Source organism: Harpia harpyja, chromosome 9, assembly GCF_026419915.1.
Source record: "Harpia harpyja isolate bHarHar1 chromosome 9, bHarHar1 primary haplotype, whole genome shotgun sequence".
Lineage (NCBI taxonomy): Eukaryota > Metazoa > Chordata > Aves > Accipitriformes > Accipitridae > Harpia > Harpia harpyja.
Window position 1 is genome coordinate 37,807,079 of NC_068948.1, and position 26,014 is coordinate 37,833,092.

General features: G+C 43.9%; 2 protein-coding genes and 1 long non-coding RNA gene across 19 annotated transcripts in view; all 3 read left to right on the forward strand.

Annotated features, from left to right (window-relative positions):
- The window catches only part of LOC128145622 (E1A-binding protein p400-like), a 54,713-nt gene extending 50,557 nt beyond the window's left edge, over positions 1-4,156 (forward strand). For all 17 annotated transcript variants that reach the window (XM_052796021.1, XM_052796022.1, XM_052796025.1 and 14 more), the window contains one exon: positions 1,604-4,156. In XM_052796021.1, coding sequence (XP_052651981.1) covers positions 1,604-1,876 — 273 coding nt within the window. In that variant the 3' untranslated portion in view covers positions 1,877-4,156. The remainder of the gene's footprint in view (positions 1-1,603) is intronic.
- Positions 4,157-4,383: 227 nt separating this feature from the next.
- Positions 4,384-14,854, forward strand: NOC4L (nucleolar complex associated 4 homolog). The gene is made up of 15 exons (XM_052797284.1): positions 4,384-4,514; positions 4,673-4,805; positions 4,938-5,044; positions 5,331-5,438; positions 5,981-6,130; positions 6,748-6,847; positions 7,134-7,168; positions 7,273-7,323; positions 7,867-7,978; positions 8,610-8,670; positions 9,228-9,338; positions 10,654-10,817; positions 11,582-11,664; positions 12,563-12,676; positions 12,996-14,854. Exons 1-15 carry the CDS (start codon positions 4,419-4,421, stop codon positions 13,110-13,112), a joined length of 1,542 nt encoding a protein of 513 aa, XP_052653244.1. The 5' UTR covers positions 4,384-4,418; the 3' UTR covers positions 13,113-14,854.
- Positions 14,855-17,258: 2,404 nt separating this feature from the next.
- LOC128146605 (uncharacterized) lies at positions 17,259-24,322 on the forward strand. The gene is made up of 3 exons (XR_008236790.1): positions 17,259-18,224; positions 20,718-20,909; positions 23,174-24,322. It is a non-coding gene; the product is annotated as an uncharacterized LOC128146605 (long non-coding RNA).
- The last annotated feature ends 1,692 nt before the right edge of the window (positions 24,323-26,014 follow it).

Consider the following 26,014-nt stretch of genomic DNA (forward strand, 5'->3'; position numbering starts at 1 on the left):
TTTTATTAGTGTTATCATTATCATTATTAGTTTCTTCTTTTCTGCTCTATTAAACCGTTCTTATCTCAAGCCACAAGTCTTACTTCTTTTCCCGATCTTCTCCCCCATCCCGCTGGGTGGGGGAGGGAGTGAGTGAGCAGCTGTGTGGTGCTTAGTTGCTGGCTGGGGTTAAACCACGACAAAAAGTCAGAATGGTGTGGTATCTGTTCTGAATGTGGTATGATAACAGACGGGACTAGGGCAAGAGAAGGTCAGATGGGTTGGTTTCCCCTCCCCTAAATACCAGGCAGTTTATTTAGCACTGTTCAGAACAATGTCATTCAGACCATTTAGCAACTGGCATAACTTACACAGTTGATTGGCAGGAATGATTTAACTTTGGATGGTGGATGAAGTTACTGCCTTCAGTGCACAAAAATCTGAGCCAATCGGCTCTTCATCTGTCACAGGTTTTAGTGCAGTGTTTTAGTGCAGAACAAAATCTGTGACTGTTTATCTTAAAACGATGATGAAGTGGTGTAAGCTGACTGATAACCGCCTCAGATGTGAATGCTTCAAGGGCAAGGTAGACAGCAGGGAGTAGAAAGCTCATCAGTCAACACAAGTTGAGTTGTCCTCTGTAGTCAGTAAGAGCTCCTAGATAATTTTTCAAGGGACATTAAAAGCTAGATTTTCAAAAGTCATTGACGTTGGCATAGCTCTGGGACTGTTGAGGTCCATGGTAAAAAGACAAATAAACAGCTCCCCTCTCACACACGCCAGTGACATCAGTGGCAGTAGGATTAGGCTATGCTAGGTATTTTTAAAACTGTGGTCTTGATGTGTATGTAGCATTCTTTTTACCTGCATTTTTAGTGCTTCCCAGTGGATTCCTCTTGGATTGGTCAAGAGTTAACTTTCCCCTGGAGAAGCCCTTGCAGCTTCATTTGGCTTCTGCCTCTGACAAAGGCAGCTGGAGCTGCTCAGTTTTCATTACCTTGTCCTCTGAAGAAGGAGATGTTGAATTTTTTTCTCCCTTGCTCTGGGTAGAGCTACGAAAATTAGATTTCTGGATGGAGCTCAAACTATTCCACCGTAAATTGGCAATAGAGACTGGCAGCTGTAGTCTGAAAGGATAATGTCAGAGACTGGTAGGAAGCCTCAGTGGCTGTATTTATTGTCATAATATGGGTGCAGAGTTGGCATTTTAACCTCTTTGATCCTCCCTCTGTTCTTTTCTCTGTTCCTTCACTTCTGCTTCTGTAGTATGGGAATTTTCCTGTTTATCCAGTGGGGTTTCTATACTTTCCGTCTATCTTCAGTAAAGGATCTGGGGGAATGTCCTTTGATTTGCGCTGCAGAGATCTGAGTTACAGGCATCTTGGCTCTTAGTTCTGTTTTATACGGCTCTAGAAAATGTGACAGAACAGTGTTTCTCAGTGAAACCACAGAGCCTATGTTCCCAGAATCCGTCCCAGCCTTCCTACTTTGTCCAAGATACTTGTCAGTCAAGAGAGCGAATGCCTATGTAAGTCAGATGCCTTCTGTAGAGTGGAAACATAATGAATGATCAGTTTAATGCCAAACTATTATTTTGTAATTGCCTTGTCATCCTAATGTCTAGGTACAAGCTCAACCCCAAACTGTGACACTTTCTCAGACGACAGCAGGTCAACAGCAGGTTCAGGTGATTCCTGCAACAACTGCTACTGCTCAGGTCGTCCAGCAGAAACTGATACAACAGCAAGTTGTGACAACAGCGTCTCCCCAGATTCAGGCTCCAGGTGTACAGAATCCAGCCCAGACACCAGCAACATCTGAAGCCCAGAATCAGCAAGCAAAAGTACAAATGAGGACGCCTACTGTCAGATTAAAGGCACCTACTAAACCAAGTTGAACTAATGATTAGAATGCAATAACAGGGAAACACAGCATTTCTTGTTTGCTAAGCCAAGTGAGAAGCTACTCCAAACATCCAAATGAAGACAAACCACCTCTATATTTTTTTTTTTTTAGCAGAAGGTTTTTTGCTGGTGAACATTTAAACATGGAAACTCTCATAAAACTTAAGCGTATTAGCAACTGTTTAGCACTCAAAACCTGTACAAGATGCATTCTGCCAGTGTTCTCTGTGCTCATTCAAACCAGATAAAGCAAGCATTACTTATGTTTAAATTCTGCCCAGCTTCACAAAAGTAACATGGTAATATGCCATAAACGTCAGTAAAATTCATCTATCTTAGCATACCACAAACTGCCTGTGGGAATATGCAGTTCTTTGCTATAGTTTGGATGGACGCTCGATATCCAGGGCGAAGCCATTCAAAGAACCAAGTGTGGCTAATATAGCAAAGTATTTTCCATCTGTATAAAAGCTGCATGTTGTTCTTGCTTGAGGTAAATACCTCTGGAAGATCTAACATATTTGAAGTGCTCCCTGCAAACTTTAGCCAATAAATGTGAAAACCTGTAAGTATATGTAATTAAAAAGGAAAAAAAGTTTCATTCTCCATTTTTGTAAGTCTTTTAAAATGTTTGTTAGTAGTTTTGTGTACAGTTTATTGAATCACCCAACCTGTGCGCTCATTCTCATATTTCACTTTAAGATAATGGATATTTTAGGCATGAACTGAGTAAATACTGTGTTGATAGTAGATGCGTATTAAAGTGTAGACCATTTTTTTTGTAAAAGAATTGTTCGGTGGATACAGCTAAACAAATGATCCATAGCTGTTTCTCATGGGACTTCCGTCAAGGAAAATCTCCAACTGATAAAATTTAATCTCTCAGTTTCATTCTGCTCTTGCAACATGTTTAAATGTTCAGTACTTTCTACTCAGCTTTCAGCTCGGGGGGGTGGGGGGCTGGGGGAAGGGGAGAATAGTGAAATTAAATCTAAGACTTAATTCTTCAACTGTGTAAAGAATAAGATCTAACTTTTGTACTATTCTTTTACTAAAGCTAATGATGAATGTATCTTCAGGTGGGTATTTTGGATGTGAATAGAGCGTGGCCTCTTCCTCCAAATCAGTTTGCCTTATTGTTATGAAAAAAAAAAAAAAAAAAACCAACAAAAAAAACCCAAGCAAAAAGCTGCATAGAACTGTGGGGGTTTTCTTTACTTTTCTTGCATAAAATGAAAAACAGACTGTTTGCAAACAGCACTGAGCGAGGAATCAAAAAGCTCTTGGTGGCTTGAATGGATTTATTTTACTTTGGCCATAAAACTGCATGACTTGTAAAATTCAGACAAAATTACAACATTCCTTTTCTGAGATGGTTTTAAAATTATTTTTCCATTCTGTGATCTTTTCACTCTTTTAGGCGGGAAGCCTATTTAAAGGCAAGGAAAGCGTATCTTTTGTTCTTACCTCTGTATGTACACACCTATTGGTACCTAGCAATCCAAATGGCTTAAACAAGAAAGAATACCCAGTCAGCTCCTCTGTTTTAAGTAGGATAGGTTCAGCCCATTCTGTTAAGATCACAAATGTTAACACGGGGACAGGCAGCGTTCCTGATTTTTCTTTTTGGTTTTTATTTTAGACCTCTTTTCTCCTGCATCCTCTTTTTCTTGGACCCTCAGGTCTGCAAATACGGGGGCATCGTTGTTTGGTTTGTTTTTTTTTTTTTTAAGCTGTTTGTGCATGCAGTAGCGTTCTGCTGACCCTGCCGAACCACTGGTCTGTGCCATTACCTGAACTTCATTACTAGCCGCGAAGCTGGTGTTGTTGGCAGTGGAACAGTTTAAAATGCAAAGCAAATGCAATGGTAACGGATAACTGACACCATGTACAGTGTAGTGTCGCTCATCCAAAAATATTGCTTAGTTAGCCCCAGTTTTACTTTTAAATGTTTAGCTCTTATTATGTGCATGAAAGTTGGGGGGGGGGGGGGGGAACACGTCCAACAGTGGGAAAGCTGTTGACTGCATCATTGTGCTGATCTGATTTGGTGTCTAAAGAGGCAATTGTTTCTTGTTTAGGTCAGTTAATGAAGATAAAAATCACTTTTTTTTTTTCTTTTTTCCTTTTGATGTGTCTTTCTCCCAGGAGTGTGTTAGGAAGTCAACCTGTAAATAACTGATGAACATAAGCATTTGTACTTGATCCAGTAGGATTATAAGGAATAGTGATGTATCCTACCTGAAGGTGTAATAAAGTGTACATTTTTATAACACCGCCTCGCCCTGCCTTCTGTAACGCGCGGGGGAGGGAGGGCGCTGCCGGCAGCGGCGGGCGGGGGTCACCGCCCCGCGGAACGGGCGGACTCGGGCGCTTCTTCCCCACAGATCCGCTTTTCGGGTTGCCGCAGCAGCTGGCGGGCTGCGGGCCCCGAGCTCCGAGCCCCGGCCCCGAGCCCCGGCCCCGCCCGCGGGCGGAGCGGCCGCCGCCGCCGCCTCCTCCTCCCGCCCGCCCTTCCTTCCGCCGGCCGGCAGCATGGCGCGGGCCGCAGCGCTCGCCTCCAGCCTGGAAGCCGTGCTGGGGAGCCGCAGCAATGCCAACCGCGTCTTCGAGATCCTGGAGCTGCTGGCGGTGCGGGCAGGGGGGCCGGGGCGGCAGGGGGGCCGGGGCCGGGCGGCCTGTGGGGCGGCGCTGGGGGCTGCGGGCCGCGGCTCGCAGCGAGCCCCGGGAGCGGGGCCGCGCCGGGCCGCCCTGCCTCCCCCCCTCCTCAGAGACGCGCTCTTCCCCAGGGCCGGGAGGAGGAGGAGGAGGAGGAGGACGTCCTCTGCGCCGCCCGGACCTGCAGCCGGCTCTTCGGGGCGCTGCTGGAGCGGAGGGAGCTGTTCGTGGGCCAGCTGCCCGCCGAGGAGGCCTCTGTCGCCGGTGAGTCGGGAGCCGGGGGGCTCCTCCGGCGGAGTCCGGGGAGAGGCAGGGCCCTGAGCATGGGTCGCCTCTCCCTGGGGCTCGTCCCGGCCGGTCTGAGCTTTCGAGACTTGTCCCTGGTTCACCCTGCAGGTGACTACAGCGCTGAGGACAAATACAAGATATGGATGAGGCACCGCTACAACGACTGCGTGGGTTGCTTGGCAGAACTGATGGGACACGGTGCCTTCCAGGTCAAGGTAGGTCCTGAGCCTGCTGCTGAGACACCAGTTCACGTGGGGGTCCCTTGCGATGCAGAAGCAATTATCGCTCTAATATTTCAGTGTGGGTGGGCAGGCCGTGCTCTAAGACATTGCTGGTGCTCTGGCTCACCTCAGCTCACCAGCCTGCCGGTAGCGGGCACACAGCTTTCTCAGTGAAGAACATCTTAGTTCGTTCTTCCTCCCTTAGAAATTGCCTCCTTTGGGTCTCACCCCCGGTGCTCTTGTTGAGGTGGGGGGGGGTTCTGTTTTTTTTTTTTTAAAGGAATCGTCACTCTGCACCCTCATGAAGTTTGTTGAGTTGGAGGCACGATATCCATTGATCAAAGTAGAGTGGAAGGGGACTTTAACTTTTCCTCGTGAACTTCTTAAGGTAAACTGCAGAACTGAAAAGTTCCTCCTGTCGCTTACCCGATGGTGCACACGACCTCATGTGCTCACCTTCTCCAGTACTAAAATTTCAAGCTAGGAGGTTTTCAGTGCAAAGGGAGGGTGGTGGTCTAGAGCGAGCACCGAGACCTAGCGGTTCTGTCCCTGCTGAGGCGACGCTTGCAGGTGTGGGAGCAGCTGCCTTGTACTGGTTTGAGCTGGATTCCTGAGTGTTTATGTGGTACCAGTTCTGGGGTGGTTTTTTGGAGTCCCTGGCCTCACTTGCAAGGATTAGGAGATGAGAGGGAAGGTGCTGCCCCTGGTTCAGCCACCGTGTCATTTCTAAATGACATTGTTTTTGATAGAAGGGGCCCATCTTGTAGGTCAGGAGGGCTTGTCAAAATGGCTTGTGAACGTTGTTTTGTGGCAAGCAGCACACAGCCATGCTAGCTGCCTTTCAGAAAGACAGGAGCCATCACAGCTCGCTGTCTGTTCCAGTACTATAAGACGCTGACTCGTTGCTTTCCTTTACAAACCTTTTGTTAGGTAGTTGTTGATGGCTTGCTTCCGTTAAATGAGGACGCTTCACTCCTGATCTCTCGCTTTCAAGAATATATGGAGTATGATGACGTTCGGTACTTTGTCATAAAGGCGGTCACTGAGAATATTGGACAAGTCATGCAGAAGACAAAAGAGGTAACAAATTGTTACTGTTGCGGTGGGTCTGGATAAACTGCTCTGAAAGGTGTATCTTTCCCATGAAGCAGGGAGGGACTAGTGGTATATGGAAAGACTTTGGAAGCAAGAAAAATGAGGTGTGCTCGCTTGAAGGCATTGATTTTTTTTTTTTTTTTCCTTGCTCACAGTGTATGCCAATTATGCTAAGACTGTCTTCAGTCTGAAATTGGAAGTAGTTCAAGACATACATATTGTTGTTCTTGCAAAACCTGGTCTGGGCTTTAGCTTTTCTTTTACCCAGATCTCTACAGCTTGGGTGGCACACACAGAACTTTTAATTCTGTTCTCTCTCTGGTGCAGAAGAAGAGTCTGTTTTCTTTACTGGGATCCACCAGTTTTGTTAGACCAGAATTAGTTCAGGGATAAGTTTTGTGTTAGGCAAACAAGGCAAACACTCCAGGACGAGGCAGCAGTAGAGAATATACCAGTATATACACCAGCCATCAGCATTTTTCTTTTTCTTTTTCTTTCCTAAATATATTCAGTGCTTGGGAAATAGGGCAATATTGAAGTCCGGCATTGTACCATCTGTTGTGGAACTTGCTTCATGCTTGATTATATGCTTTTTTTCTCAGAGGCCTCTGCCATTTTACCAGCAGAACGTATTTTCCCTCATTTCGCCCATTAACATGCCGAACAAAGAGTGTGACATGGTCAAATTTATGGTGAAGCAAGGTTAGTAAGCTCCACATGATGAACTGTGTATGAAAAGGAAAATAAGATTTTTATTGTGTAAAGACTCATACTGTCTGAAAAATGTCTGCTGCTCTGATCACAGTGATTCTAAACAGTATTACAAAATCCACATTCCTCAGTCTACAGTGGGGTCTGTCATGGCCTTGTGTCAAGACAAGACTTCAGCCCAAATTCTTAAGGTATCAAAGGACTAAGTAAAAAAGGGTTGTCTTAATTTTTTAAACATCCATTTCAAGTTCAACATCTGTTTTCCCTTTCTTCTTAGATAACTGGGAGGAATTGAAAGTGTCGAAGCTGCAGGTAAATGTTCATTTGGTGCTTCAGAGTTGAAATTTTATCTACTTTAAAAAAGAGCTTTATCTACACCAGTGTGTTTAACTCACTGCTTGCAATTCTGTTTTAAGGCACACAAGCAGGCGTTTGAAAAAATGTGGCTCAGTTTTTTGAAGCACAAGGTGAGTGTTACTTCTGCCACTGATCTGCATTGCTTTCTAACTACTAATCGTTGGAGGCTGTGGCTGTCCTTGCATGGAGCTCCTGGTAGGAGCCCACTATGCTTTCAGTGTCAGATGAGAACTGCCCAGTCACCATTTCTGCTGGATTGTTCTGCCGAGAAACAAGACCTCATGTACAGTCTGCTGCTTCTCCTTACTCTCAGCCTTTTTTTCCCACCTTAAACAAGTCTGCCTGTTAGGAATGATCTGCAGCATAACAACCTCTGTTCACAAGTTGAAGGTTCCAAAGTCTTCTTGCTGGTGACTTTCTCTTCTGAGCTGTGATGACACTTTTAGTTGTGAGCACCAGCTTCTTTGAATGAACTTAATTGTCAGGTGTCACTTGTAAACTCTCCCATTTGGGAACTGTTGCTGCAAGCCGTTCTGTAGTGTCCTGGCACATTCCGTTTTGCTTGTGTGTTGCCTTTTTGAGCCATGGGTTGCTGTTGCTCTCCGAGTTCTCCCTGCAATGATTGTTTCACTGTATTGTTTTGTCCTTTACAGCTACCCACTGGCCTTTACAAAAAAGTTCTTGTCATTCTACATGACTCCATCCTGCCTTATATGAATGAGCCCACTCTCATGATAGACTTCTTGACAGTGGCCTATGGCATAGGTGAGTGAAAACAGGCCTTTTTGTTCTTTCTGAGGCTCTGCAGCATGGTACATAGGGACTTGGAAGGGCTGCTGGATGCAACACCTCGGCCTGGGTGATGAAACAGATGTACTTTTGGCTGGGTTGAAGCTAAGGAACTAACATGAACTTTGTTGTCCCTGAAAATGAGATGTTTTTAACTGTGTGTGTCAGTGTTGTTGCTCCTTGTATGTAAGGAAGATTATATTTAAGTCTTTGAGAAGAGTAGAATACTGGAGTGATTTCTTCTAGAGTTCAGCCAGCAATGCTGATACCTGGCCTGCATCTGGACACAGGATGCACGGATTCCTACAGAAGTGTCTTCTCTGAGGAGACCTTTGCCTACACAGTGTGGCTTTCTTGGGGGGTCAGATCAGTATGTTTGTGTCTCTCAGTCCTTTAGAGCCTGTTCTTCTAAACTACAGTTTAATCTTTGTAAGTAACTTATGAGCCTCGGGATGGTTTTAGATGAAATTGTTACCTTACAGCTATTGTGCTGGCTCTAATTGCAGGTACTCTTAGTTTTGTGTTTCTTGTAGGAAGGTTTTATAATAGAAACAAGTTGAAGCTGATACTTATTTTCTTATGGTGTTGATACCTGCCTTTCTTGCAGGTGGAGCAATCAGTCTTCTAGCCTTAAATGGATTATTTATTCTGATTCATCAGCATAATCTGTAAGTGAAAAGAGCATCTTGTTTAAAGGGACATGGGTTTTTGCATTTATATCTTTATAGAAAGGAACTGAAATGGATTCTACACATCTTCAGGCTTTAAAATTCCCCCACGAGAAAGCTGAACTCTGCACAAGAGGCTCAGCTGTTTGGATGCTGAGCTCTTTTGATAGTCTGATCTTTTTTCAGCTGAGCCTAAATATTCTCTTCCCCAGACTGTGGTTGCTCAGCACTTGAAAGTAGACTTTTTTGATAATAGACTTAATTGATCTGATTACACAGTGAAGCTGTAGTCTTTGGTGTGCCTTTCACTGGATCCTGTACCATTTGCAGTCAATGGACATAGCTTCACATCCTGAAAATGGTTGGGCACTGCAAGAGCCATAAATTCACCATACAGCTTGTTTTTAAGTGGTGGCTGTGGAGAGAAGCCTAAGAAAGCTAAACAGAGCACAGCAGTGGTCTGGGGTAGTCTATAATGAAAGCACAGAAACATTTAGACACAGTGTAGTCCCATTGTATATCACAAATGGACGTTGTCTTTTTCCTTTTTTTAACAGGGAATATCCTGACTTTTACAAAAAGCTGTATAGTCTTTTAGACCCTTCTATATATCATGTGAAGTACCGAGCCCGCTTTTTCCATTTGGCTGATCTGTTTTTGTCTTCATCGTAAGTTGCATCTTTATTATGTATGTTCACTATTTTCTTCATGCTTTTCTGTTAGCCAGAGACTGTTCTTGAACAGTCCGCCACATGTCTGGTTATAGCATATTCAGTATGCCTATTGGATTAGATGCATTTTTAGCAAGAAAACTGAACCCAAGAAAGTTATTGTAGTGTTGTGTAATTTTTCATGTGCTATTTTTGAAGATTTGCCACACAACCATCTAGTTTCAGAAAGTAAAAATGCAGTTAGTTACCTGAGTTTGATCCGCCAGTGATTGTGGATGTATTTTGATCTGTATTCCACTTTGGCTGAAAGTGGTGATTTTTCTGTCTGTCTTTATGAATATGGAAAAAGTAACATTTGCAGGCTTTTTATAGATCATAAAGCTGTTAATAAACTGATGAACTTTTGCAGACATATAACATTGAAATATAAAGTGTTTGACAGTCTGTCTTGATGCTGTCAATTCATTGTACACAGGGAAGAAACTAGATAAGCAGCTGGTCATATAGTTGCCATCATATGTTATAAAATAAACCAAGAATAACGCTTTACAGTTCAGCACTAGGCACTTCTTATCAAACCCCTTGTATTCATAGTGTACTTTGGAGAGAGTAACAAGATCTGACAGATGGTGTCCTGTGGAGTGGCTTTGCTGAGCCTTGCAGGTGTAGTGTGCCCCAGGGCTGAAGGCCGAGTGGCTGAAAATTGTCATCTTTCATCCCGGCTCTTCTGACCTGAAGAAAGTGCCTAGATGAGCTGATTGCTGTTAGAAATTTGCATTTGTACCATAAAAAAAGAACTATCCTGCACATTTACATTACAGCAGCTTTATGTTCCCATTAACAGCTGTGGTGCTTGCTTTAGTCCTGGAAGTATTACGTAAATTTAACACCATGGCCTATGTATTAATTAAACCCACAAAATTACATTAGAAGAATATAATTAAGGTTGCCAGGCCAAGCACTCAGAAGTTTATAAAAGGACTGAATAAAGACTGCCATGTGAATGACCATGTACAAGAGCTATGCTTGGCAAGTGCTTGAAGTGGTGCCATGCATCTGGATTGAATCACAGACTGATTTGAGATTATTCATGTATTGAATGGAAATGCCCCCAGATTTGTTCCAGAGAGCACACAAGACCCTATATTATGGCTTGAAACCAGGATTCTTATAGCTTCTCTTTACTTCATAGCTGAGAAAATCTGAAGAGCCTCACTGATCTTTAACCTGACATGCTGTTTGGATTGGTGAGGCTGCTGGCTCACTTGCTAGCACTTCTACAGGCTGGTTTCTTCTGTCTCCTTTCCAACAGTCACTTGCCAGCCTACCTGGTGGCAGCATTTATAAAGCGCCTCTCCCGGCTGGCCCTGACTGCTCCTCCCGAAGCTCTACTCATGGTCATTCCCTTCATCTGTAATCTCTTTCGGAGGCATCCTGCATGCAGAGTGCTGATACACAGACCTAATGGGCCAGAAGGTAAGAGGGAAGGTGGCCAGGGGAGTTTTGGGTTACGCCTTCAGACAACATAAAGAGCAGGATTCATGCGAAGGAGGAGGGGAGATCCCAGCCCTGGTTGTGAGGTTTAGAAGGATCCCCTTGTCCCTCGAGTTCGTGGAAAGCCAGCAGGCTGTTCTTGCAAGTTCTCTGCCTGTGAAGATCTGCCTGCATTGCTCCTTTCTGACCTTGGGCCTCACAGTTGGCTGCACTGCCTCTGTGATTCTCTGGGTGAAGGTTGCTTTGAGCCTGCCACACTGACCCAGCCTACTTCCAAGTGCTAAAGGACTGGGGGAGCTGTACCATACACTGAGCTTGTCTTGTTCACCTCAGGACCATAAAGAAAAGAGAAAAGAAACCAAATGCAGAAACCAGAAGCTTCCTAAATTTCTGTCTGTAGTGTTTTTGTGTAGGTGGCCTCACTAGGGCCTCAGCGGTCTCCTGAGTTTTTACTTCATCTCTCTGTGATTTAACTGACCAGTGTTGAACATCAGTAGTGACCGTTCAAAGTTGCCCGAGATGTTCTTGGTGCCCTACTTCCTGTGCTCTTTAAAAAAGTAACATGGTTCTGCAGTGCTGCCAACAGTGACTCTTGGGTTGTGCTGGGATGCGTCGGCTTGTTCCTGGACCCTAAATGTCTTGGGAAGGAGCAACTCTGGCTGCAGCACGGCTCTGGGTCTCTGTGTTCCCTTTGGGGTTATGTACATCACGCAGGAGGTATTAGCTCTGTATCTCTATTTCCTTAGGTATGTCAGAAGATCCATATATTATGGAGGAGGAGAAGCCATCTGAAAGCAGGGCTTTGGAGAGCTCTCTCTGGGAGATTCAGGTATGTCAGCTAAAAAGGAACATCTGGTCTGGTATGGGTTTTTTCCACCCTTGCCACTTCCTTGACGCGTCTTGGCAGTAGGGAGTCCCGCTTACGAGAACCTGCTGACGTATGTCTCGCAAATCAGATCTATCCTAGCGTAAGAGGCAAAGGATTCCATACACTGGAGAAATTGTACGTGCTAATTAGTAGGTGACTTGTGAGCACACATCTGACTGTGCAGCTGAAAAGTGTGCAGTTAACAGCTGAAACAGACTAAATACCTGAAGTGTACGAGGCTTTTTATTTGCTTTGAAGAGGAGAGAGGAACTTGCCGAACACTGATGGAAATTAATCGGGTACAGCTAGGTCATCCTGTAGAAATGGGTTTAAAAATGCTAGAGAAGATTGTAATGTTCATCTTTCACCCGGATCGTTTGTAAGATAGTGTGTGAAGGTTGAAATTGGTTAAATTAGTCCAATGGTTCTAAAACCTTAATGCCAGGATTATCACTTTCCATTTAAATGCTACAAGGGTTTTGTGTAAGGGGCTGAAGCAGCAACAAGGATGTTGTGCAGGAGCAGGAAGCCCAGAGAACAGCAGCTTGGATGTGGCATCAGGGCTATGGGAGGTAGCAGAATTGGGTTATGCATTGTAGGTGTGGCCTGTGGAGGAGTCCGTCTGTCTTGAGCTGGATGTGAACCAGGTGAGAGGGGCCTTTGACGTGTTTGAAAGATGGCTGAAAGCAGGATTTCTTGAAGCTGTGTAGTAGCACAGTACAGCAAACTTGCCTCTGCCAGAATTTGATGTTCACTGAAGATCTGACCAACAAAGGGGCAGATACCTGTGTGGGAATGCAGATAGATGTGTGTTACACTGTGCTTATTAGACCATCCCCTGTTTGTCTTGCTTTTGCAGTCTCTACAAAACCATTATCACCCAGATGTGGCCAAGGCAGCTGCTATCCTGAACCAGTCGCTGTCTGAAATAGAGGATGACATATCAGGGCTCCTGGAGCTCTCAGCTTATGAGGTAGTGTGTTGCTATGCCTTTGTGAATGATTGGAACCAGAGGAAAGGAGACTGGTTCCTGGACGCAATAGCCATGTTCTGTTCATCAACCTTGCTGCTGTGCAGGGAGCTAGACTGACTTTTGGTTACCCACAGCCAGGGAAAACCAGGAAAATGTCTGTTAAATAATAGAGCATGAGGCAGCTGTGGTGACAGGGCTGGCTTTTATATAAAAGGTTTATTTGCTGGATCTTTTAAGAGGTTAGAGTGAGCAGTGGTATCAGCCAGGGTGAAAAGCTTGTACTGAGTTTTGCCAATATCTTCTTTTTTTTCCTTTGTAGCTTTTTGATAAAGAAGTAAAGAAAAAGGCTATTGATGTGCCCTTGGAGTTTGAGCAAGTACGAGGTTTGTTGGGGAAGAAAAATGATATTTTTGCAGAGCACTTCACTTTAGATTGATATGATCTCTTATAAACACATCTGCACAACTGACTGATCTTAGGGACATGCACAAAGCTCACGTGTTGTGCTCGGCAATTCTGCCTTTGAAGTTTCTCCATGTGATGAGAACTGGACTGCTTGAAAAAGGTGCAGCCTTCTTCAGCGACCTTTGCCACTACCCATGGATGGACTTCCCTTTGTTTCTCACACTTGCATACTGCCACCTGCTATTTGGGAGGGATTTTTCCTCAGAGCAAGGTTTTCTGGACTTGTTCATTGCTGGGATTCCAGCCCTTTTCTCCAAAGCTGCTGGTGCTGGCTGTGATCGGTGACTGCATCGACAGACCATCTTGCTGCGATTCAGTGGGACTGAGGGGAATTGCGGTCTCTGACTACTGCTCTTGTTTTTCAGATGTGTTACTTTTATAGTAGAGCTGACAACCTGTTTGTAGCAGGTGACTTCAATACATAGCTGTAAACACCTGATGATACTCTAATTATATACACTTTTAAACTCATGTCTTCAGAGGGATGTTTACCTTCTTATGTACTCGTCTTAACACACCCACGTTCGAGGCGCTGAAAGCTCTGGTTTGTCAAAAACAACTCATAGATGATGCTCAGTAATTCCATCTGTGAAGTGTTGCTGATGATCCCTCATGTACATCCATCTCATGCTGTAAGGTTACTTAATTCAAAATGCTTGTGAGCTTTGGAAATGAGCATAATCCTGGTGACTGCTGTAGCTAGGGAGGCCAACTGATGTGCAGTGGGAGGTATGTCTAATCCTTGATTTTTGCTTCAGAATGATAAGCAGCTTGATGTAGTTTTGTTTGCAGCCTGCAGGTGTTGTAGGAGCTGTGGCCAGTGTGTATCCAGGTGCTAATGAAGTTTTAACTAGTCCACTGATGCTAGGTGGTTTTAATTTGGATTTTTCATATGGTTCCCGAAGTCATGCAGAAATCCATTTTGATAGGGCTTGGTGGTTTTTTTTCCCCACAAGGTTTTAAGTTTAAGGCAAACTGCTTATTAAGAACGCAGATAAACTCAGGACTTTTTTTTCATAATAATTTTCAACAACTTAATGTTATCTTGTTGGACTTTAAGTCTGCTTGCATATTTGGAAATCTTATTTTGTGGAGGAGAAAAATACAGTCAAAGAGGCCAAGAAATCTAATTTCTGGCAGATAGGTCTGTTTGAGTCAAGGAAAACTGCAGCTGTCTTGGAGACCCTAAGTGTTATGTTTTCTTCATCCAGTTTTCTTCATGCTTTCCAAACAGTGGATGTGTCCTCAGAGTATAGAGCCCTACCTCTTCTCTTTTTTTTTTCTGATGCTTTTGAATTCAGGTCAGGCGTTTTTCAGGATTCAAATTTTTTTCTTTTTTTAAAAGAAGTCTCGCTCTTTGTTTTTCACTGGTGAAAAAACAATCCTGTCTCCTTCCTGGCCAGCCTGCTTTTCTTTTTTCTTTGACTTCTGCTATCTGTGGTAGGGAGGCAGAATGGCTGAGATGATAACTTACAGCTTGAGAGACCTCAGTTCAGGTTCACCCAAGCCTTGTATTTCACCTCTAAAATGTATCTCCCTATGTCATATGTGTGTTGTATGTATGTGTTTGGTAAACATTTTGAAGTGCTCTGATGCTATAGTAATGAGGACCACATAGCTACCTTTGAAAGAAGTATGTAAGCATATCATCTTTCAGATGAAATGAGTGAATATATTGAATATTGAAATGAATGAATATATATATTGAATACCTTTCTCTGCATCTTTTTGTTTTACTCAGGTTGGCCCAGTTACATCTGTCTGAAATTACTGATGGGCAATGTCATTCATATCTTTCATAATATTGACACTCCAGGAGTGTGAGGATTCTTTTTTTAATGCACAAATATTAAACCATTTGGGCATGGGGCAAGTCAAGGTCTCATGGGGTTGAAAATTAGGGAGTTTGGTTGAGTTCTTAATACGTGGATGGAGGGTAAGCAGAGCCTTTGTCAACAAGGCATCCAAAGGGCTGTGTAAGCTGTGTGCCTCTGTCTGCCATCCTGGGGTCTCCTGGCACCGAACAAGGATACCCTGCTCATGGAACAGGTTGAGTTGGTGGGCAGTAGTGGGAAGCAGCAGCTTCTGCCCTCTGATATGGCCTGCTGCTGCCTCGTGGGCAAAGCCTTGTATCTCCGAGACCAAATGACCACAGACTAAAATATTATCAATACACTTGGATGCTACTGGAAACGGGGGGGGTTGCTATTTCCCAGGAGAAAGACTGCGAAGGCACCAGAATCTTCAATGTTTTCACCAGCTGTGGATCCTAAGTACTGTACTGCAATTAACGGTGACTTGATTGGAGCAAGATGCAATGTATTTTTTCAAGTGCATTCCCTGTGCCCTGTGTGCTAACCGTTGCAGCTCCCACTGATGTTGAGACGGAGGGTTAGGCTGACTCAATATGTTTTCCGATGTGCCGGCACATTTCAATGCTGTTAGCACTTCACTTCAAGTATGTGCAGCTGACCTGGTGTGATTTAATTATTTTGTGGTGATACCTAGCAGTCCCAGGCACAGCCCCACTGTGCTTGATGCAGACAAGACAAACCCCAGACAGCTCAAAGGAGCTTACAGCTTAAAGCCTGGGTGCACTTTAGACGAGGCTTGAAGGTCTTCCAGAGACTTCATCCCCCATCTCTGATGCTGCACTTGCCTAAGCAGCGTTCTTAAACCAGCTCTTAGGTGGAGATAGCTTTAAGCCCCTGCCTGTCCTTGGAAAAACATTCCACCTGGTCTTTCATCAAGCTTTTATCTTTAAACTTTCACCCCCCTCCCCTCAATAGGAAGCATCAGGGAAAAAAATCAGCAGTTATAAATATTAAAAGTTTCATCTGCACTGAGTGAACAACCCTTATCAGGCTGCACACCCGCTGCTGCTACTGCTCTACAGGTCTCCACAGACTGCAGATTATAGACGCTTTAATCATAGTGCGTATTAACTGGAAGGCCAGATTGAAGTACCAGGCAGAGAGCGCATAAGTCACTCCTGTTATTATTTGATTTTTATCAGATGTGGGGAGCGGGGAGAGGGCTGTTCTGGGCTTTTTTGTTGTTGTTGTTGGGTTATTTCAGTGAGCATAAAAGATAGTTTTATGAAAACATTGACATAGTCCCCCAGCCTCCCCACCCGTCACTGCCTCATTCCCCCACCAGAGGATAGTGATAAGGTCTCTCTGTGTTGCAATGGACTGCCCTTGGTTTATTTTCCTGAGCTTTCATTCATTTAAAGGCCATTCAAAGTCATTCCAGCCTGAAGGTAAAAGATAGAGGCACTCATCAAGAGCACGATGGGATTTATCTTGTGAGTCAAAGGTCCGAGTCACTATGGTGTTTGTGTTAATCAGCTTAGATTCTTACTTTTAAGATATTCATTAGGGGATAGAGGGAAGTGTAGATTTACATCTGTAAATAAGTGGAAAAGTGCAAATGCCAGCCAGAGGCTTGGGGCAGGCTTGCCTCGAGTAGAGGGGTCTCTGCTCTGGGGCAGTCAGTGCCTGTCCTCTTCCAGCACAGTGGGACAAATTCTGCTCGGTTGCAGGCTGGCAGTCGTCCTCCAGGAAATTAGGCTTGTGTGTGTAAAATAACTCACTTTTCACACCATACACTCGGGTATCTCAAGGGGATATTAGGAACTGCCCAACGTGCATCCCCTGCCTGTCATCTTAACCACCTGGGAGTCTACCTCTGCCCCTCTGGATTGCACATAAGCTCCTTTCAGCATAAAGGAGCCGGACACCGAGTGAGTTCATAAATCCTGTCTTAGCTCCAAAGGGACCAGATCCACAAGCTCCCAAGTGCTTAAAAAAAAAAAACAGTAAAAAATGCTTAGCCCTGCTAAGCACCTGCTATTAGTATTAAGGTGGTTTCCCAGCCTTGAGATGGTGAAAGCTGCAGTGTAGCCGTAACCCCTGTGTTTTCCACTACCTAGTTTTGAAAAACAAATGAGCCCTTGGGTAATTTACAGCCCTGCTCAGGCAAAGAGGGCTACAGGATCTCAGTTCGACTGACACCAGCCTTCTCCAGCACTATCATAATCAATATTCATTAACTGAAGTCTATTGGACTTGGAGATTTACTGCTATTCATAAGCCGAGTCTATCTTAGTGTAGTTTATGATGGAAATTTTAGGTCTGTTAATAAAAAGAATTGCTTTTCTGCAGTTTCTTAGCCCTGTCCCTGGGCCATGCTTGCGTCACTAAAAAGAGAGAACTGGAGCACATAGGCAGAGCCAAAAGAGAGAAAAACAGAGGGAAACTTCTCTTCAGAGCTGGTGGAAGGCACCTGCAGCTGGATTAGCGTATGGCCAGCTTCAGAAATAACCCTCTTGTTATCTAAGTAAGTAGAGGGTTAAAAATCTGTGAAGAATTTAGTGAAGTTAGATGTTGCACATACTAACAAACCCAAATATGTACACAATGTCTAGGATCAGGATGACCATCCTTGAGGTTGTCAGAAGCGATGAATTAGAGAACTACTAATCAGGAGTTGGCTATCCTTGAAGGAGAAACATCCTGGAAAATATGTCAGCTATATGTACTTTTAATTATCATGTTTGTACTTAATTTTGGATAGTTAGCTAAACTGCGTCCTTAAGCGAACTACCCTCATTATAATACTAAAACTCACACCCACTGGGCAGGAGACCCCGGCCCAGGCGGAGACCCTTACTCATAGAGCATGCGTAATGAGAACAGAGATTGTGTAACCATATGCAAATTACTAACCAATCAGTATTAGAGGGAAATCTGTGGAAACCTACCAAGTGAAAATAATGTATATAAAAGGAACTCTGGAGAATACCGAGGTGTGCTAGTTAGTGGGAAAGCACCTAGCACCCAAACTTGCACAGCTTTGTAATAAACAATATCTGGTCTCTGTGTGTGAGATTGGCTCATTGCACACCGGGTACCAAAACCCACTTTTGGGACAACAGTTTTGGCAGCCCACATGGGACGTCACTGAGGAGCCTTGCCTGGATCGACTTGCTGCAATCAGCGAGGAGAAGCGGACTGCTCGGGCTCCAGCACACACTGAACTGATTTTTGGCGACTCTGACGGCTCCTCTCCCTTCTGGGCAGTAAGTAAACAAAGTTGCAATGCTGAAATGGAGATATTGCTGAATAGGGGATCTGCTAAGAGGGGCTATTTGTCATTTAATATTTTGTATTTGGTTAATGACGGGACACATCCCTTGTTTTGTATTTGATTTGGTATCTGTTGCGTAATGTTACACTCATTTGGATTTTGAATATTTCTGCAGAAGTCGTTCCCTTAGAAGGACTGCAGCAGGAGACTGAGATACACAAGTAGGCGCCTCATATACAGTTTCTTAAGAAACAATATGGGATCTGGCCCCTCTACCAAGACACCCCCTTGTTCTCCCTTGGGATGCATCCTAAAACATTGGGATAAGTTTGAAGGGGATCCCCTAACAAAAGAAAAACTGAGACGATACTGTAATCAATGGCAGCCAATGTATAAATTAGATGATCAAGAAGTGTGGCCTGAAAATGGATCCATAAATTATAATACTATACTACAATTAATGTTGTTTTGTAGAAGGAGGGATAAATGGGATGAGGTTCCTTATGTTGATATACTTTTCTCTTTACGTAATAACCAAGAAGTCTGAAAGAAGTGTCGTTTGATGAATAATGATGCTAACGGCATGTATGTGTTAGCTGATAATGGAAGGAAAAAGCAAAGGTGGTGTTCTGCATGTGATATAGGGAAAGGATGTATTAGGAAAAGTGAAGAAGAGGAGGATGCTCAAATGTTGGTGGCAAAACCCAATGATAGAGAGCAGGATCTCGAAAGCAAGAGTGATAGCAGTAGCATTGAAATAAAAGAAGAAAAGAAGGATTATATCCAGGGATCGGATACCTTTAGCCTGATCTCGGCTAGAACCTGATTTCAACAACAGCCAGTTATTCAAGCTCCTTTGCATCAAGCAGTAGGACCAGAAGGGTTACCTATGTTTGTACATTTACTACATCAGATTTATTAAATTGGAAGGAGTCAGCAGGGTCATATCGGGATGATCCTGAAAAGATGCATAGGTTGGGATAAAGTGTCATAATGAATCATAACCCCACGTGGGGAGATATGCAGATGTTGTTAAATACCCTATTTACTCCAGAAGAGAAAAGGTTAGTATTAGAGAAATCCAAGGAAGAAAATGAAAGGCAAAACATGAAGGATGATCCTACTAGATTCATGCCCAAAACGGACCCCAGTTGGGATCCCAATACTACTACAGGAAGGATAATGATTAAACAATATCAACAATTGATTCTTTATGGGATACACTATGGGGTCCCTAGGCAAAACAGTATTTCTAAATTGTATGGGGTACAACAAGGGATAGATGAAAAACCCTCGGCGTTCTATGAGAGATTGTGTGAAATAGCTAGGAAATGGACGGATTTAAATCCAGAGGAAGAAAGTAGCAAGTTGATGTTTAATATGCTGTTTATCAGGCAATCAGCCCCCGACATCTGAAAGAAGTTACAGAAGGTTGATGGGGCTGAGGGAATGTCCATTTCACAATTAATAGAGAGAGCATATAATAATAGGGAAGAGGTAAAAAAGAAAGAGAGGCAAAAAGAAAAACAAAAAGATGGGAAGCTACAGGCTGCTTTACTAGCTGCTGCTATAGTGGGTGCTTTGTGTCGGGGGCAAGGGCAAGGAAGAGGAGGAAGCTTTAGAGGAAACATGACCCAAGGAAGAGACAGAAGTTGTGGTCCCCGAATTGTGGATAACCAGATTGGACGAAATCAGTGTGTTTATTGTAGAAAAGAACGACATTGGAAAAATGCATGTCCAAAATTGGAAAAACAGGGGACACAACTACCTGTGAAGGGGGGTCTGTTACGGATGCACGACTAACCAACTTCAACAGGTGTTAAAACTCAGATTTATTCTTCAGCAAAAGTTAGTTAGAGGTCTGATAAGGTTCTATAAAATCACAGGCTCAATGATGTAAAGAGAATTAATACTACACGGCTGACTTAAGAATTCCCAAGATTTAAAGTGATGGCTCAAAACGCGCGTATCACTCACCTAAAAGCTGAGGGCTCTCTCCCTCGAGGAGTTACCTCGGGCGGTGCCCCAGCCCGAGGGGGAGTCCCCGACTGCAGACCCGCTGCTCCGAGGAGGACTGCCAACGTGTCCTCCGGCGGGACCCCGTTTATACCCCTGTCGAATCTGACCTGTGGTCATTTAATTCTATTGGCTAGGAGGGTCACCTCGGTGTACCTGGCGCATCTCGACTGGCCAGTCCAAATTTCAACCTGCAGCCTCCAAGGTTTCCTTCCCCTTCTCCCTGCCTGGAGAAGTTTTGTTTCCTGCTGGCAGGATGGGGGGGCGGGATGTACTGCCACAGGGTCATGTACCTGAAGCTGCTGAATTTAACACTCCAGTATTACTAGTAAGAAGCCCTGGTCCCAGGAATACCGATTAATGCAAGACCTAAGGGCAATAAATCAAATTGTGCTTGATGTCCACCCGGTGGTACCAAATCCCTACACATTGTTATCTGCTATTCCTGAGAATAACATTTCTTTTACAGTATTGGATTTAAAGGATGCCACCTTTTGCATTCTGCTGGAAGCTGAGAGTCAAAAGTTGTTTGCTTTTGAATAGGAGAGTCCACCCACAGGACAAAAAGTGCAACTCTGCTGGACAGTACTACCACAAGGATTCAAGAACAGTCCTACTTTGTTTGGTAACGTACTGGCCGAAGAATTAGAACACTGGCAAGGTAAGAAGCCTTCTGTCACTCTTTTACAATATGTAGCTAATATACTTCTGGGAACAGAAACTGAACAGCAGTGCAAGGAGGCAACCATAAGTTTGTTGAACTTTTGGGGTTTAGCTGGATATCGAGTATCTCAGAAAAAGGCACAAGTGGCACAGAAGGTTGTTATCTATCTTGGATTTGAAATATCACAAGGAGAGAGAAAACTGGGGACTGAATGTAAAGAAGCGGTATGTCAAATTGCCCTACCTCAGTCCAAAAGAAAACTAAGAGGATTCTTAGGAATGGCAGGATGGTGTAGACTGTGGATACCCAATTTTGGGTTAATGGCCAAGCCTCTATATGCAGCCATAAAAGGACCAGGAGAAGTCCTAGAGTGGACTTTGGAGTGTCGAAGGCCCTGATGAAAGCTTCTGATTTAGGATTACCAGACTTCACTAAACCCTTTGCATTACATGTACACAAGAGATTACACATAGTCTTGGGAGTTTTGACCCAAATGTTGGGGGAGTGGAAAAGACCAGTGGCATATTTTTCTGAACAGCTAGACGAAGTGAGCAAGGGGTGGCAAGCCTGTCTCTGGGCTGTACCTGCAGCTGTATTGTTGATTCAAGAAGCTTGGAAGTTGACTGTGGAACAATTAATTACTGTATTTGTTCCGCATGCAGTAGTTGGGGTATTAGAGCAGAGAGGACAGCATTGGTTATCCCCAAGCAGGATGATACAGTGCCAAGCTGTATTATTGGAACAAGATGATATAATCATGAAAACATGTTCCTCCTTGAACGCAGCCACATTGTTGCCTGTTACTGGTGATGAGAATTTGGTACATGATTGCATTCAATCTCTTGAACAAGTGTATTCCCGTAGACCAGATTTGAAGGACACCCCTCTGGAAAATCCAGACTGGATCTTATTTATGGATGGTAGTAGTTTTGTTTCAAAAGGAGAACAAAAGGCCGGATATGCAGTAGTGACTCTGAATGAAGAAAGTGAGTCTTGGACTCTTCTTATACACACTTCTGCACAAAAAGCTGAATTGATTGCTCTTACCGGAGCCTTAGAGTTATCACAAGGGAAACGAGTGAATATTTATACCGATTCTAAATATGCTTTTGGAGTTGTGCATGCTCATGGAGCCATATGGAAAGAACGGGGACTTTTATCATCCCAAGGAACTCCTGTGAAGCATGGGGCAGAAATCTTAAAGTTATTAACAGCAGTCACTACACAGAAAGAAGTTTCTGTAATACATTGCAAAGCTCATCAATTTGGATATACAGATGTAATTAGGGATAATTGAAAAGCTGATGAAACTGCGAAAAGAGTATCCTTTAATCAAGTAACGGGCATGCTGGTGCCGGAAACAATGATAAAATTGGAAGTTCCAAAACATAATGAAAAAGGAAAGGAGTTAGCCAAACTTTTAGATTGTGAAAAAACTAAGGATGGATGGTGGGTTACCCTGAATGGACAATGCATAGTTAATGCTCCAGTTATGAGAGAATTATTGGAAAGGACTCATAAAAGTACGCATATGGGAGCTGATGCACTGGTTTTCAGCATTAAAAGATATGCAATAGGGCCCAGAGTGCAACAGTATGCTGAAGGACTTGTTAAACAATGCCAAGTTTGTTGCAAGAATAATCCAAAAATAGAAAAGAAGCCTTCACCTGGAGAGGCAAAGTGAGGGTATCTCCCTGGCAAATACTGGCAAATTGATTTTTCTGAGTTACCAAAAAGTAGAGGATATAAGTACCTTTTGGTATTAGTGGATACCTTTTCAGGGTGGCCCGAAGCCTTCCTGTGTTGCACCAACAAAGCTAGAGAAGTAATAAAGATATTATTGAGGGAAATAATTCTTAGGTTTGGAATCCCAGAAGAAATCTCCTCAGATAAAGGCCCCCATTTTATTGCTGAAGTAGTGAAAGAAGTTTCTAAATTCTTACAAATAAAATGGGAATTACATATCCCATGGAGGCCACAATCCAGTGGAAAAGTAGAAAGAATGAATCAGACCCTAGAAAGACAAATTGCAAAATTGTGCCAAGAAACTTACTCTAAATGGGTAGATATGCTGCCTATAGCCTTAATGCGAATCTGAATACACCTAGAACTAAAGAGAAAGTAAGTCCCTTTGAAATATTGTATGGGAAACCATATTCCATAAACCTAACAGGAGACCATGGGCAGATGCAGGTAACGGGAGATCAGATGCTCTCTGAATATCTTTTGTCAATGGCAAAGACTCTTTCCTCCCTATACAGGTATAAACGAACAAGAACTCCAGTGCCATTAATAGGCCAGTACACTTCTTCCAACCTGGGGATCAAGTGTATCTCTGGACATGGAGAGATGAACCGTTAAAGGAGGAGTGACAAGGACCGTATATTGTGGTGTTGGTAACAAATACTGCCGTCAAATTAAAGGGAATAGATTCCTGGATTCACTACACTTGAGTAAAAACGGCTCTGGGAGAAAAGTAGACTTCTGAAGAGATACAGCCACTGAAATTGAGGATCTCCAAAGCCTCATGAATTGTACCTGGTCCATTTATTCGTTATTTGTTAAAATATGTATCAAATTGTGGGAATCATTCTGTTTCAATTTTGTATCATAGGCTTACAAGCTCAGTGTACCATGATCTACCTATTCCTGCAAATGTGTCATGGCAAAATTTGTGGATTAATACTAATATTGACCCTAGAGAGATATAGGAATTGAACGACTTCATTGTTTGATTCAGAAGAATTTCCACTGATCTAGATGAAGTTTGGAAACAGACTAAGATATTACATGAAATTAAAAAAGATGACACATCCTGGGGATTTGAAGCAGCATGGAAATGGTTAACTTCCTGGTTTCCTGACCTGAGCTTTTGGATTAAAAGGTTAATAGCTATAACAATAATTATACTGCTTGCCTTTATATGCATATATGTTGTGTTAAAATGTACTTTAAATGTTGTTCAACTGTAAGAAAAGTAGTATATGAAAAGATTATATGAGACTTAAATAGGAAGTACAAGTTTCTTTGTCTAAATCTCAAAGGGGGGAATTGTTACCTCAGCAAGTAGAGGGTTAAAAATCTGTGAAGAATTTAGTGAAGTTAGATGTTGCACATACTAACAAACCCAAATATGTACACAATGTCTAGGATCAGGATGACCGTCCTTGAGGTTGTCAGAAGCGATGAATTAGAGAACTACTAATCAGGAGTTGGCTATCCTTGAAGGAGAAACATCCTGGAAAATATGTCAGCTATATGTACTTTTAATTATCATGTTTGTACTTAATTTTGGATAGTTAGCTAAACTGCGTCCTTAAGCGAACTACCCTCATTATAATACTAAAACTCACACCCACTGGGCAGGAGACCCCAGCCCAGGCGGAGACCCTTACTCATAGAGCATGCGTAATGAGAACAGAGATTGTGTCACCATATGCAAATTACCAATCAGTATTAGAGGGAAATCTGTGGAAACCTACCAAGTGAAAATAATGTATATAAAAGGAACTCTGGAGAATACCGAGGTGTGCTAGTTAGTGGGAAAGCACCTAGCACCCAAACTTGCACAGCTTTGTAATAAACAATATCTGGTCTCTGTGTGTGAGATTGGCTCATTGCACACCGGGTACCGAAACCCACTTTTGGGACAACAGTCTTGCTTTCCTGTAGTTTTTTAAGCCACCATCCTACATGCACGAGTGGAGCAAAACTTGAGCTGTTTGGGAACATCACCCACTCAGCAGCAAGCCTGAGCTCTCTGGCCACTTTCCTTCTGTACCCGGAGCACTATCGGTCAGACACTGCTGGGATCCCGGGAACTTACCCGGTGTTTTATAGCTGGAGGATATCTTCCAGCGATGACCGCTAGTTCCTCATGGGCTGTAGTGCCAACCTTCCTCTTCTTGAGAAATAAACCCCAGGACGCTCTGGTTGATGGTGCACGCACAGAGCGGTGAGTGTCAACTCCATCCTAACGGAGTTAAAACCTGCAGACTCCATGGCCTGCTGGTATCCCCATTTCGTTGCTAAACGAACGGAGCAAACCTTATCAAAATGAGCAGACTGCAGTCCCGCTAACGTAGCTCCGGTTGCGCTAAAGATAGTTGATGCTTTAATAAAGCTGTGCATTATCCAGATTGTGGCTGGAGTGCTTATGTGAGGAGAAGCATCAATCACAGTTCACCGTATTTAACTTTTATCAAATATTTAGGTGGGTGGCAAAGTGTGTTCCTGTGCTGTTCTTGGGGAAGGAGTGTTGGGCTCCGAGATACAGAGTGAATGAATCAGCAGATCCCTTTTGCCTACATCAGTTTCCTGCAGATTGGGAGAGCGAGGATTTACATTTTAGTTACCTCAGCTGGAGACGGGAGATACCATGTGCTGTGGTCTTGGAAACAGAGGCTTGATGACCAAGAACTGCGGTTCCCAAGTGGAAGGCCTTCGATCTCATCTGCTGGTGAAGAGACAGGTCTCTGCTGGGTGTGCTGCTCTGCCCAGGTAAGGTCCTCCTGCAACTTGGGCAATGGCTCCTGGAGTTGAGTGAGTCTTGAGAGAAGCTGTAGGTGAAATTTGCTGCTATGTCACACAGGTAGACTTACAGGGGGAGGGATGCAGGCAGTTGAGTGAAGTCCCACCACAGTGCCTGATTTACTTCGAACTTTCTCTTCATTTCATACTCGGCAGCAGAGGTTGTTTTCCCGGCAAAAATCCTCCCCGTTCTTGGTGCCCAGTAGTGGAAGGCTGAAGCCCCCCGTCTTCCTCATGGGGGGCATTGCTGCCACTGGCAACTTTTGCCTGGGGCTTTGGTCCTGGTAGTTGCTGGTGTGGAGCCTGCCAGGCTGCATCCCACAGGCCAGTGAAGCTGGAAGCCATCCTGTGTGGTCCTCTGCAGCACCCAGGCCCTGGGGAGCAGCTGGGGGGGGTTTCTCCCAGCTGCCCTCCCACATGCTCATCGTCTTGTTTGGAGGGAAATGCCGCCCTGGGTGTTCTGTACAGAGCTGGGCAGCAGGCAATTGCTCTTTGGGAGTTTCATCCACTGCTGGTCGCTTATCTCCTTGTTACAAGACTGCGGAAAAGCCTCTGCTTTTAGAAGCTGGCAA